The sequence below is a fragment of the Hyperolius riggenbachi genome, chromosome 12, assembly GCF_040937935.1.
Source record: "Hyperolius riggenbachi isolate aHypRig1 chromosome 12, aHypRig1.pri, whole genome shotgun sequence".
Classification (NCBI taxonomy): Eukaryota; Metazoa; Chordata; class Amphibia; order Anura; family Hyperoliidae; genus Hyperolius; species Hyperolius riggenbachi.
The window spans coordinates 240,741,042-240,753,743 of NC_090657.1; the positions used below are offsets into that span (position 1 = coordinate 240,741,042).

Genomic DNA, 12,702 nt, shown 5'->3' on the forward strand with positions numbered 1-12,702 from the left:
GCAGTTCTTTTATGCAGGAGGCACCCAGTGCTTCCCAATCTCTTCCTATTATTATGTAACCATGAATTAATTTATATTTTCATTAAATTGCAGCATGTTTTGTAGCTGTGTGGTGCACTGTGTGTTGATTTGACAACCGAAAGGGGGGCGGGGCCACTGCAGATCTGACCTTTCCCTAAGGTGGCCACACACGATGCAATAAAAATTGTTTTACAGTCAATAAAAATGTATTGAGAAAAAGAAAAACAGGCTTACACCCCCTCCCAGTGATCAGGCTATTTTTTACAATACAGTGCTCTGCAGCGTCAATAGCTTGTTCCACAAGTCAGCACACAAATGCAGGGCTGTGGAGTCGGAGTCGTGGAGTCGGAGTCGTGGAGTCGGGCAATTTTGGGTGCCTGGAGTCGGAGTCGGGAAAAAAATGCACCGACTCCGACTCCTAATGAATTTGTAACTGTAATTAAAATAGAAAATATGATCAAATGTTCTATTTCTCAGATAATAGTCATTAAAAATAATGTGTATATACAGTAATAGCTGTGCTTAGTCCACAAAAATGAAATAAACCAATCAAAATAAGTTACTTGTGCTGCTTCAATAAAGCAGTCCCCGTATTTTTAAGGTCAGATATACAGATCTGATTGTGACTGTATATATGATGTGTACACAGGAATCTCTTATATATACTAAATAACATCTATGCTGTAAGAATAAATCCTGACGTGTAGCCGTGTCACTAATAGAGATGGTCAATGAGATGGAAATAATTCTGCACTGATGCTGATTTATGCAAATGTATGCACTCCCTTTGCTGATGAAATCAAATAATTTGATATGTTATTAAAATTTGGTTTGGTGACTACAAATTAAAGGGTAACTGAGACGGATGAAAAGAAAAGTGTTATACATACCTGGGGCTTCCTCCAGCCCCCTTCAGGCTAATCAGTCCCTCGCTGTCCTCCACCACCCGGATCTTCTGCTATGAGTCCTGGTAATTCAGCCAGTCAGAGCAGTCCGGCCGCATGCCACTCCCACAGCCAGGAACATTCTGTACCTGCGCAATAGTGCTGCACAGGTGTAGTATGCTCCTGGCGGCGGAGTGTGTGCATGCGCACTACGCCCGACTGGCTCAAGTACCTGGACTCATAGCAGAAGATCCAGGTGGTGGAGGAGGACAACAAGGGACTGATTATCCTGAAGGCGGCTGGAGGAAGCCCCAGGTCTGTATAAAACTTTAATTTCATCTGTCTCAGGTTTACTTTGTTACACAGTAGTACTATACTCTACATATGCACTCCCCACAGAGCTGCAGGGAATCCACTGAGAATGCTGTGCACATTGAACACAGAGGTGTTGTCTGTCACCCATAAACCTTGTTCAGATTGTGCATGAAGAATGTGTAATAGGGGAAGAATCTCCTCATTCCCCTGCAGAGTACCTGCACATCATTCTTACATGTACCCACAGTCACATTGCCTAGGGCCTGATCCATGTTCAGATTGTGCATGAAGAATGTGTAATAGAGGAAGAATCTCCTCATTCCCCTGCAGAGTACCTGCACATCATTCTTACATGTACCCACACTTACATTGCCTAGGGCCTAATAGATGTTCTTTGTTCCGGTTTGTACCTTTTTACAAGTACTCTTACCAAGGACTAGTTTTAGTCTAAAGGGAATAAATATAGTAGTCTACATATCCTTCTCACTTCAGTTGTCTTGTAAAATTCCTAAGCGTTGGCAGTTAAGAGACGAATTTCACGTTACATACTTTTAATCAACAAAATTGTAATATGCAAATTAGAGGAGTCGGAGTCGAGGAGTCGGTGAAATCCTAAACTGAGGAGTCGGAGTCGGTGGATTTTCAGACAGACTCCACAGCCCTGCACAAATGGACCCCCCCCCCCTTTATGCCCACCAACAGTTTTCTGTTGGTGGGCTCTGTTCGCTGCTGCCATGTGTCTGTTTTAAAATTAATTTATTTATAAAAAATACGTTTTTTTTTCAGGGCAATCCTCTCTCATAAGCATTAGCATTCGGGGCCTCTCCAGGTGACAGCCGAGTGACACGGCTGTTCCCAGTATAGCGCTACAGTAGATCGCAGCGCTGTACAAGCAAAAGAAACGGCGATTGCCGCTGGCAGACTGTTGACGGAGTGGGGATGTGCGCGCGATCCTCTAGAAAACACTCCCCCAGGACTTGTCGCCCATTGGCGTTAGGTGGTCCTGGGAGAGCCACCTTCCCGATGCCTATCAATGTTAGGTGGTCGGGAAAGGGTTTAGGAAACGAATGATGATGCGATTGTGGTCACCAGCTTCTCTGTGTTCATACAATACGATCTAAATCAGCTGATTTGAAAATTAGATCTTTCACTAAAAATTGAACTGTTAATGGGCACCTCGACAGCTTGCCACGTTTCAGTGCTAGTGAATTGGGCAGCTGATGATCATGTTGGGAGATATATAACGGCACTGCAGTCCTCTGAAAGGTCAGATGCCAGGACACCTGATCCCACCTATATAAAGGTGATATTATCAACGTGATCAGGACGCCGAACCTGGTGAACAAAATGTGGACATCTTCTTTTCACATTACCGCTTCATAAGTAGGTTCGAGGTGTCCTTTAAGAAAATGAGGGATATGGAGGCTGACCTATAGATTTCCTATTAAACAATATCAGTTGCCTGGCAGCCCTGCTGATCCTCTGCCTCTAATACTTTTATCTATGGACCCTGAACAAGCATGCAGCAGATCAGGTGCGCTGACTGAAGTGTGAGTGGATTAGCAGCATGCTTGTCTCAGGTGTGTGATTCAGACACTACAGCAGCCAGAGAGATCAACAGGACTGCTGGCAACTGGTATTGTTTGAAAGCAAATAAATATGGCAGTGTACATATCCCTCTCAGTTTCGATGCACTTTAAAGGACAACTGAAGAGGGAGGGATATGGAGGCTGCCATATTTATTTGTTTAAATACCAGTTGCCTGGCAGCCCTGCTGGTCTATTTGGCTGCAGTAGTGAACTGAATTACACCAGAAACAAGCACGCAGCTAATCTTGTCAGATCTGACAATAATGTCAGAAACACCTGATCTGCTGCATGCTTGTTCAGGGGCTGTGGCTAATAGTATTAGAGGCAGAGGATCAGCAGGATAGCCAGGCAACTGGTATTGCTTAAAAGGAAATAAATATGGCATCCTCCATATACCTCTCTTTACAGTTGTCCTTTGAAGGGATCCTGAGCAGTGCATAGAAATGAAAACCTGCACTTACCTGGGCCTTCCTCCAGCCCCCTGTTGCCCACAGCCCACGAGGTCCCTTGGCATTCTCTGGGTTCCCTCTGTTGACTTCAGCTGTAGTGAGCTCCTGCGTGGCCTTTCTGTGCACCTAATGCTATCCCGCCCCTGACGCTATCCCGCACCCGACGCTGTAAGCCTCCTGTGCATGCGCAGTTCTTGAAGGACTTTTGAGAGTCAGGTGCACGGACGTGCTGCGCAGGCGCTGCTCACACTTATACCGAAGTCGCCAGCGGGACCACGGAGGGGAGCCAGAGGACGCCGCAGGACTTCAGGGAATAAGACCCAGGTAAGTGCAGATCTTAATTTCTATGCGCTGGCTTTCTGCAATCCCCTTCCCCCGCATTGCCACCGCATGCTCAAGAAATGGAGGTCAAACAGTTTGTTTAAAGTTTATTGAATAAATATTAAATTAACACTATAACTTTGTCAATAATAAAATATATCTTCAACCACAACTTGGTTCAGAGCATAGACCAGAGCTGGAACTTTCTCTTTGTATCTTTGGAGATGAGTATACCATGTATACGCACCAATATGGTTATACTCTGCTGAAACTGAGTCCAGCATTTGTACAGGTGTTCCCCAAGGTAACTTAAAGCACAACTCAAGCCATACCTCCCAACTTTTTGAGATAAGAAAGAGGGACACTTAAGCCACGCCTTTAGGTTCCCAAAAAGGGACTGTCCCTCCAAAAGAGTTCCTCGTCTAGATGTATTGGGAGGCTGTGGACACCACAGGGCCTTCTCAGGTTCTCTCTCCCTCCTGCCATTCCGTTACATTTCCACTTCTTCATGACTGCTCTGCAGGCTTTGGAAGCACTCGCGTACCTGAGTTCTTCAGAAGCGGGGCGCAGCCGTACTGGGCATGCGCGAGCCTGGACCTGCTTGTCTTCAGAAGTAGGCTGTTCGAGGTGGGCCAAAAAGGTATACGATCAAGCTAGTCTAACAACTTCACCGGGGTCCAACAGTGGAACGAGAGGATGGAGAGCGGCCCAGGAAGCCTTCCCTGTACATAGGTGAGTATGTAACTCATCTTCTGCAGCTCGCTTCACTATTACTTTATAAATCTCAAATGCCATATTTTTAAATGAAAGTGTCCCCCCAACAGCATAGTTCCCCTTCTTACCTTCCCCCTTCTCCATAAAAACAGAAGCGTCATCCTGTAGTAGAGTGAGGCGTCTGTACAGCACTCTGCCTCTGAACTGCACGTGTGTGCACATTGACCCTCCCACATCATGAGAGAGGAGGGGCAATAGAGGCACAAATAGTCATCAACAAGTTTTCTTTACTAGCATGTGGCAGGAATAGGGCTTCGCCAGATTCTAACTATCCTTCCCCCACCCCCTTTACGCTCACTTCCTGTCATACAACCAGCTGCAGGAAGCAAAGGGAGACCCCGACAGTAATACAAGCAGAAGAAACGTTTGAGGCGGAGTACCACTTTGATCTGGAGTATAACACTTGGAGCCCATTTACACTTCGGCAATTAGCGGGCGTTACCGCTAATCTCCTGCATTCGCTAGCGCTTTTTAAAGCATTGGCGCAAAGTGAATTATATGGCAGTGATCTCACTGCCGCAATTTGTGCTAGGCGCAAAACGCGCAACTTTCAACTTTTTTTCTTTTTAGCGATCGCGTTTGCAATGTATTTTAATCATGATCGCTCAAACACGAAAATGTCCAGTGAAATATACGCGTAAGGGCCTATACACACTGCTGCGCTCGCGCTTTTAAAATCACATGCGATTTTTAAATCGCAAAGCCTTCATGAAAATAGAAAAATCGCATCGCACCAGTGTGTACAGGTCTTTGCGATTTTCATGATTTTTCAAAAGACCTTGCGATTAAAAAACCCATGCGATTTTAAAAGCGCAGCGCAAGCGCAGCAGTGCGTACAGGCCCTTAATCGCGCAAAACGCTAGTGTAACAACTAGCGTTTTGTGATCTCAAGTGTGAACGAGGCCTCAGGTACCACATTTAGTCAACGTTTCTTTCTGTTTTTGCAGAAAAAGAATACAAGCTATAAAACTGTCATGTCAGGAATAAACGCTGCAAAACGCACAAATGCTAATTTAACTTAAAGGTCTAACCAAACCTCGAACAGAACTTTTCAGGCCTGACACACACTGTGAGCACTTTCTGAGCACTTTTCTGACCATCAGGGCTGTATGAGTGTTTTAAAAAAAAAAATGTTCCAATTGACTTGCTTTAAAATCGCAGTAAAATCGCTGCAATCAGATTTTACTGCGATTTTGATGCAAGGCAATGGTAGCGTTTTTTTGTTGTTGTTGTTATGCATGACTTTAATTGCTGTCTGTGTCCACAGTAATGCTTCGTACCAGAGAACATGTGCGGAGCATTTCGCCAGGCTACAGACCACAGAACAACCTAATTCTTCAGTGAGCGGGGCTTGAAGGAGTTAAAGTGTACCAGAGCTGAACAAAATTAGAAAATTGATACTTACCCGAAGCATAAACCCACGCGTCGTCCTGCGGTCTGCTGTTCAGCAGCGATCAGCCCCGGTAACCGGCTCAGTCGCGTCTATTCTGGGTCTTCTGCGTATGTGCGGGCCTCCCACCCATGCGCAGTAGACCCGGACAGACGCGACTGAGCCTATTACCAGGGCTGATTGCTGCTGAACGTCGGATGGCGTGGGACTTAGATGGGTTGATGCTTCTGGAGGAAGCAGCGGGTATTGGTTTTTAAAATTTTGTTCAGCTCTGGTTTACTTTAAAGGATAGCCGAGGTGCCGTGACATGATATCAGGTATGTAAGTGCCTGACTCCGTCCTGACTCAGACAGGAAGTGACTACAGTGCGACCCTCACTGATAAGTAATTCCAGGAGGGGAGACTGCATCCTTTTGCTGCCACAGAATTAATAATTGGGGGAATCTCAAGTACAGCTGACAGTATGGAGAATGCCATCCTCTGGAATACTGAAGTTTCATTTAGTCAGTGATATTTCCTCCAGCGATCATTTCCTAAAAGAAGAAAACAGAGAAACCATAGTGAAAATTAGGGAATTAATAACATTGCTTATTTTTTTTGTACAATGTTATAAATGTATAGGGTTTTTTTCTATGGTGATTCTTGTAAGGGCCAAGAATACCTAGGTGAGAAGTAGGGAGAGACCGAGAGCCTGATGGTGCAGTATCAGGTATAGAGAGGTATAGAGGCGCTCCCCTATGCTATGCAGGCATTTTGTATTGCCCTGAGGAAGTGGGCTATGACCCACGAAACGTGTTGTCAGATTGCTTTTTGAATAAAAACTTTTTTTCCAGTTGAACTGGTGTCTGTATCTTCTGGACAGGTAAGGAATTACCTCACTTTTTATTATTTAATTTTTTAATTTTATTTAAAAATACTAAAATGGAACACACATTGGGCTCCATCCTACCCATTACTTTATACATTTAGCTGTTATTTCCCACAATGCAACAGAGTTCACAGACCGGAAGCTGTCAGAGCCATGGCTCTGACATCACACCATGGGAGGGGTTTCATCACTATATCTGCCATACAGACCCCCATGATAATTTATTTGAGAAAAGCTAAAGATCACGGGAAAGGGAGTATTGGTTACTGATTGAGATGCAGTGTAATCCTGGGTTACAGGTCCTCTTTAAGACCGGCTTAAGACAGTATATTGGTGGCAGCGTTGCCCGGGGCCGCACTGCCTAAAACAGGCCCTCGGGGATTACCGCCCTTCTGGCCAGATCCAGACAGGAAGTGACGCTTGCTTGTGGTCAGTTCCTGTTTTAGAGATACAGAAGTGCCCGGAAGCGTATTATAAAAGTACACTTCCGCACATGCGTGACAACGTCAACATTGTGGCAAACCCTGCGTCGCCATAGACTTGCATGTCTTTCGGTCCGCCGCTAGTCGCTGCAGAGGTCGCACGGGAGATCGGTGCCTTCTGGCGCACTGCACCGCATGCTGAGAGCACCCATAGGCTTTCATTAGCATAGCGGTGGGGTAAGATGACCCACCCTCAAGCAGGGCTGTGGACTCCGTATCAATTTATTGGGTACCTGAATTTAAACTAATTCTGTTTCTCAAATAATAATCACAAGGCGCGTACACACGACAGATTTTTTTTAAAACTACGGGTCATCGGACCCGCCCGGGGCATTCGTTCTGACGACAGTTTGCATGTGTGTACAGTCATCAGGCTGGGTTTGGCCTGATGTGTTTTTTGTCAGCATGCAGACAGCTTATGCTGGTGTATGTGCATGGTGCACATGGACACATAACGTTAGCTCCCTTGTGCGATTGGTAAGATGCACTATCTGTCCCAGGAGAGGACGTCAGGATGTGTACAGCTTATGCTGGTGTATGTGCATGGTGCACATGGACACATAACGTTAGCTCCCTTGTGCGATTGGTAAGATGCACTATCTGTCCCAGGAGAGGACGTCAGGATGTGTACAGCTTATGCTGGTGTATGTGCATGGTGCACATGGACACATAACGTTAGCTCCCTTGTGCGATTGGTAAGATGCACTATCTGTCCCAGGAGAGGACGTCAGGATGTGTACAGCTTATGCTGGTGTATGTGCATGGTGCACATGGACACATAACGTTAGCTCCCTTGTGCGATTGGTAAGATGCACTATCTGTCCCAGGAGAGGACGTCAGGATGTGTACAGCTTATGCTGGTGTATGTGCATGGTGCACATGGACACATAACGTTAGCTCCCTTGTGCGATTGGTAAGATGCACTATCTGTCCCAGGAGAGGACGTCAGGATGTGTACAGCTTATGCTGGTGTATGTGCATGGTGCACATGGACACATAACGTTAGCTCCCTTGTGCGATTGGTAAGATGCACTATCTGTCCCAGGAGAGGACGTCAGGATGTGTACAGCTTATGCTGGTGTATGTGCATGGTGCACATGGACACATAACGTTAGCTCCCTTGTGCGATTGGTAAGATGCACTATCTGTCCCAGGAGAGGACGTCAGGATGTGTACAGCTTATGCTGGTGTATGTGCATGGTGCACATGGACACATAACGTTAGCTCCCTTGTGCGATTGGTAAGATGCACTATCTGTCCCAGGAGAGGACGTCAGGATGTGTACAGCTTATGCTGGTGTATGTGCATGGTGCACATGGACACATAACGTTAGCTCCCTTGTGCGATTGGTAAGATGCACTATCTGTCCCAGGAGAGGACGTCAGGATGTGTACAGCTTATGCTGGTGTATGTGCATGGTGCACATGGACACATAACGTTAGCTCCCTTGTGCGATTGGTAAGATGCACTATCTGTCCCAGGAGAGGACGTCAGGATGTGTACAGCTTATGCTGGTGTATGTGCATGGTGCACATGGACACATAACGTTAGCTCCCTTGTGCGATTGGTAAGATGCACTGTCTGTCCCAGGAGAGGACGTCAGGATGTGTACAGCTTATGCTGGTGTATGTGCATGGTGCACATGGACACATAACATTAGCTCCCTTGTGCGATTGGTAAGATGCACTATCTGTCCCAGGAGAGGACGTCAGCATGCAGACAGCTTATGCTGGTGTATGTGCATGGTGCACATGGACACATAACGTTAGCTCCCTTGTGCGATTGGTAAGATGCACTATCTGTCCCAGGAGAGGACGTCAGGATGTGTACAGCTTATGCTGGTGTATGTGCATGGTGCACATGGACACATAACGTTAGCTCCCTTGTGCGATTGGTAAGGTGCACTATCTGTCCCAGGAGAGGACGTCAGCATGCAGACAGCTTATGCTGGTGTATGTGCATGGTGCACATGGACACATAACGTTAGCTCCCTTGTGCGATTGGTAAGATGCACTATCTGTCCCAGGAGAGGACGTCAGGTTGTGTACAGCTTATGCTGGTGTATGTGCATGGTGCACATGGACACATAACGTTAGCTCCCTTGTGCGATTGGTAAGATGCACTATCTGTCCCAGGAGAGGACGTCAGGATGTGTACAGCTTATGCTGGTGTATGTGCATGGTGCACATGGACACATAACGTTAGCTCCCTTGTGCGATTGGTAAGATGCACTATCTGTCCCAGGAGAGGACGTCAGGATGTGTACAGCTTATGCTGGTGTATGTGCATGGTGCACATGGACACATAACGTTAGCTCCCTTGTGCGATTGGTAAGATGCACTATCTGTCCCAGGAGAGGACGTCAGGATGTGTACAGCTTATGCTGGTGTATGTGCATGGTGCACATGGACACATAACGTTAGCTCCCTTGTGCGATTGGTAAGATGCACTATCTGTCCCAGGAGAGGACGTCAGGATGTGTACAGCTTATGCTGGTGTATGTGCATGGTGCACATGGACACATAACGTTAGCTCCCTTGTGCGATTGGTAAGATGCACTATCTGTCCCAGGAGAGGACGTCAGGATGTGTACAGCTTATGCTGGTGTATGTGCATGGTGCACATGGACACATAACGTTAGCTCCCTTGTGCGATTGGTAAGATGCACTATCTGTCCCAGGAGAGGACGTCAGGATGTGTACAGCTTATGCTGGTGTATGTGCATGGTGCACATGGACACATAACGTTAGCTCCCTTGTGCGATTGGTAAGATGCACTATCTGTCCCAGGAGAGGACGTCAGGATGTGTACAGCTTATGCTGGTGTATGTGCATGGTGCACATGGACACATAACGTTAGCTCCTTTGTGCGATTGGTAAGATGCACTATCTGTCCCAGGAGAGGACGTCAGGATGTGTACAGCTTATGCTGGTGTATGTGCATGGTGCACATGGACACATAACGTTAGCTCCCTTGTGCGATTGGTAAGATGCACTGTCTGTCCCAGGAGAGGACGTCAGGATGTGTACAGCTTATGCTGGTGTATGTGCATGGTGCACATGGACACATAACATTAGCTCCCTTGTGCGATTGGTAAGATGCACTATCTGTCCCAGGAGAGGACGTCAGCATGCAGACAGCTTATGCTGGTGTATGTGCATGGTGCACATGGACACATAACGTTAGCTCCCTTGTGCGATTGGTAAGATGCACTATCTGTCCCAGGAGAGGACGTCAGGATGTGTACAGCTTATGCTGGTGTATGTGCATGGTGCACATGGACACATAACGTTAGCTCCCTTGTGCGATTGGTAAGATGCACTATCTGTCCCAGGAGAGGACGTCAGGATGTGTACAGCTTATGCTGGTGTATGTGCATGGTGCACATGGACACATAACGTTAGCTCCCTTGTGCGATTGGTAAGATGCACTATCTGTCCCAGGAGAGGACGTCAGGATGTGTACAGCTTATGCTGGTGTATGTGCATGGTGCACATGGACACATAACGTTAGCTCCCTTGTGCGATTGGTAAGATGCACTATCTGTCCCAGGAGAGGACGTCAGGATGTGTACAGCTTATGCTGGTGTATGTGCATGGTGCACATGGACACATAACGTTAGCTCCCTTGTGCGATTGGTAAGATGCACTATCTGTCCCAGGAGAGGACGTCAGGATGTGTACAGCTTATGCTGGTGTATGTGCATGGTGCACATGGACACATAACGTTAGCTCCCTTGTGCGATTGGTAAGATGCACTATCTGTCCCAGGAGAGGACGTCAGGATGTGTACAGCTTATGCTGGTGTATGTGCATGGTGCACATGGACACATAACGTTAGCTCCCTTGTGCGATTGGTAAGATGCACTATCTGTCCCAGGAGAGGACGTCAGGATGTGTACAGCTTATGCTGGTGTATGTGCATGGTGCACATGGACACATAACGTTAGCTCCCTTGTGCGATTGGTAAGATGCACTATCTGTCCCAGGAGAGGACGTCAGGATGTGTACAGCTTATGCTGGTGTATGTGCATGGTGCACATGGACACATAACGTTAGCTCCCTTGTGCGATTGGTAAGATGCACTATCTGTCCCAGGAGAGGACGTCAGGATGTGTACAGCTTATGCTGGTGTATGTGCATGGTGCACATGGACACATAACGTTAGCTCCCTTGTGCGATTGGTAAGATGCACTGTCTGTCCCAGGAGAGGACGTCAGGATGTGTACAGCTTATGCTGGTGTATGTGCATGGTGCACATGGACACATAACATTAGCTCCCTTGTGCGATTGGTAAGATGCACTATCTGTCCCAGGAGAGGACGTCAGCATGCAGACAGCTTATGCTGGTGTATGTGCATGGTGCACATGGACACATAACGTTAGCTCCCTTGTGCGATTGGTAAGATGCACTATCTGTCCCAGGAGAGGACGTCAGGATGTGTACAGCTTATGCTGGTGTATGTGCATGGTGCACATGGACACATAACGTTAGCTCCCTTGTGCGATTGGTAAGATGCACTATCTGTCCCAGGAGAGGACGTCAGCATGCAGACAGCTTATGCTGGTGTATGTGCATGGTGCACATGGACACATAACGTTAGCTCCCTTGTGCGATTGGTAAGATGCACTATCTGTCCCAGGAGAGGACGTCAGGTTGTGTACAGCTTATGCTGGTGTATGTGCATGGTGCACATGGACACATAACGTTAGCTCCCTTGTGCGATTGGTAAGATGCACTATCTGTCCCAGGAGAGGACGTCAGGATGTGTACAGCTTATGCTGGTGTATGTGCATGGTGCACATGGACACATAACGTTAGCTCCCTTGTGCGATTGGTAAGATGCACTATCTGTCCCAGGAGAGGACGTCAGGATGTGTACAGCTTATGCTGGTGTATGTGCATGGTGCACATGGACACATAACGTTAGCTCCCTTGTGCGATTGGTAAGATGCACTATCTGTCCCAGGAGAGGACGTCAGGATGTGTACAGCTTATGCTGGTGTATGTGCATGGTGCACATGGACACATAACGTTAGCTCCCTTGTGCGATTGGTAAGATGCACTATCTGTCCCAGGAGAGGACGTCAGGATGTGTACAGCTTATGCTGGTGTATGTGCATGGTGCACATGGACACATAACGTTAGCTCCCTTGTGCGATTGGTAAGATGCACTATCTGTCCCAGGAGAGGACGTCAGGATGTGTACAGCTTATGCTGGTGTATGTGCATGGTGCACATGGACACATAACGTTAGCTCCCTTGTGCGATTGGTAAGATGCACTATCTGTCCCAGGAGAGGACGTCAGGATGTGTACAGCTTATGCTGGTGTATGTGCATGGTGCACATGGACACATAACGTTAGCTCCCTTGTGCGATTGGTAAGATGCACTGTCTGTCCCAGGAGAGGACGTCAGGATGTGTACAGCTTATGCTGGTGTATGTGCATGGTGCACATGGACACATAACATTAGCTCCCTTGTGCGATTGGTAAGATGCACTATCTGTCCCAGGAGAGGACGTCAGCATGCAGACAGCTTATGCTGGTGTATGTGCATGGTGCACATGGACACATAACGTTAGCTCCCTTGTGCGATTGGTAAGATGC

General features: G+C 47.2%; 1 protein-coding gene across 1 annotated transcript in view; it reads right to left on the bottom strand.

Moving 5' to 3' along the window:
- Window positions 1-5,922: 5,922 nt before the first annotated feature.
- The window catches only part of LOC137541139 (mitochondrial nucleoid-associated protein 1-like), a 56,769-nt gene continuing 49,989 nt past the window's right edge, over window positions 5,923-12,702 (bottom strand). The window contains exon 5 of the mRNA XM_068262294.1: window positions 5,923-6,276. Within this exon, the coding sequence (XP_068118395.1) occupies window positions 6,248-6,276 (29 nt within the window). The 3' untranslated portion in view covers window positions 5,923-6,247. The remainder of the gene's footprint in view (window positions 6,277-12,702) is intronic.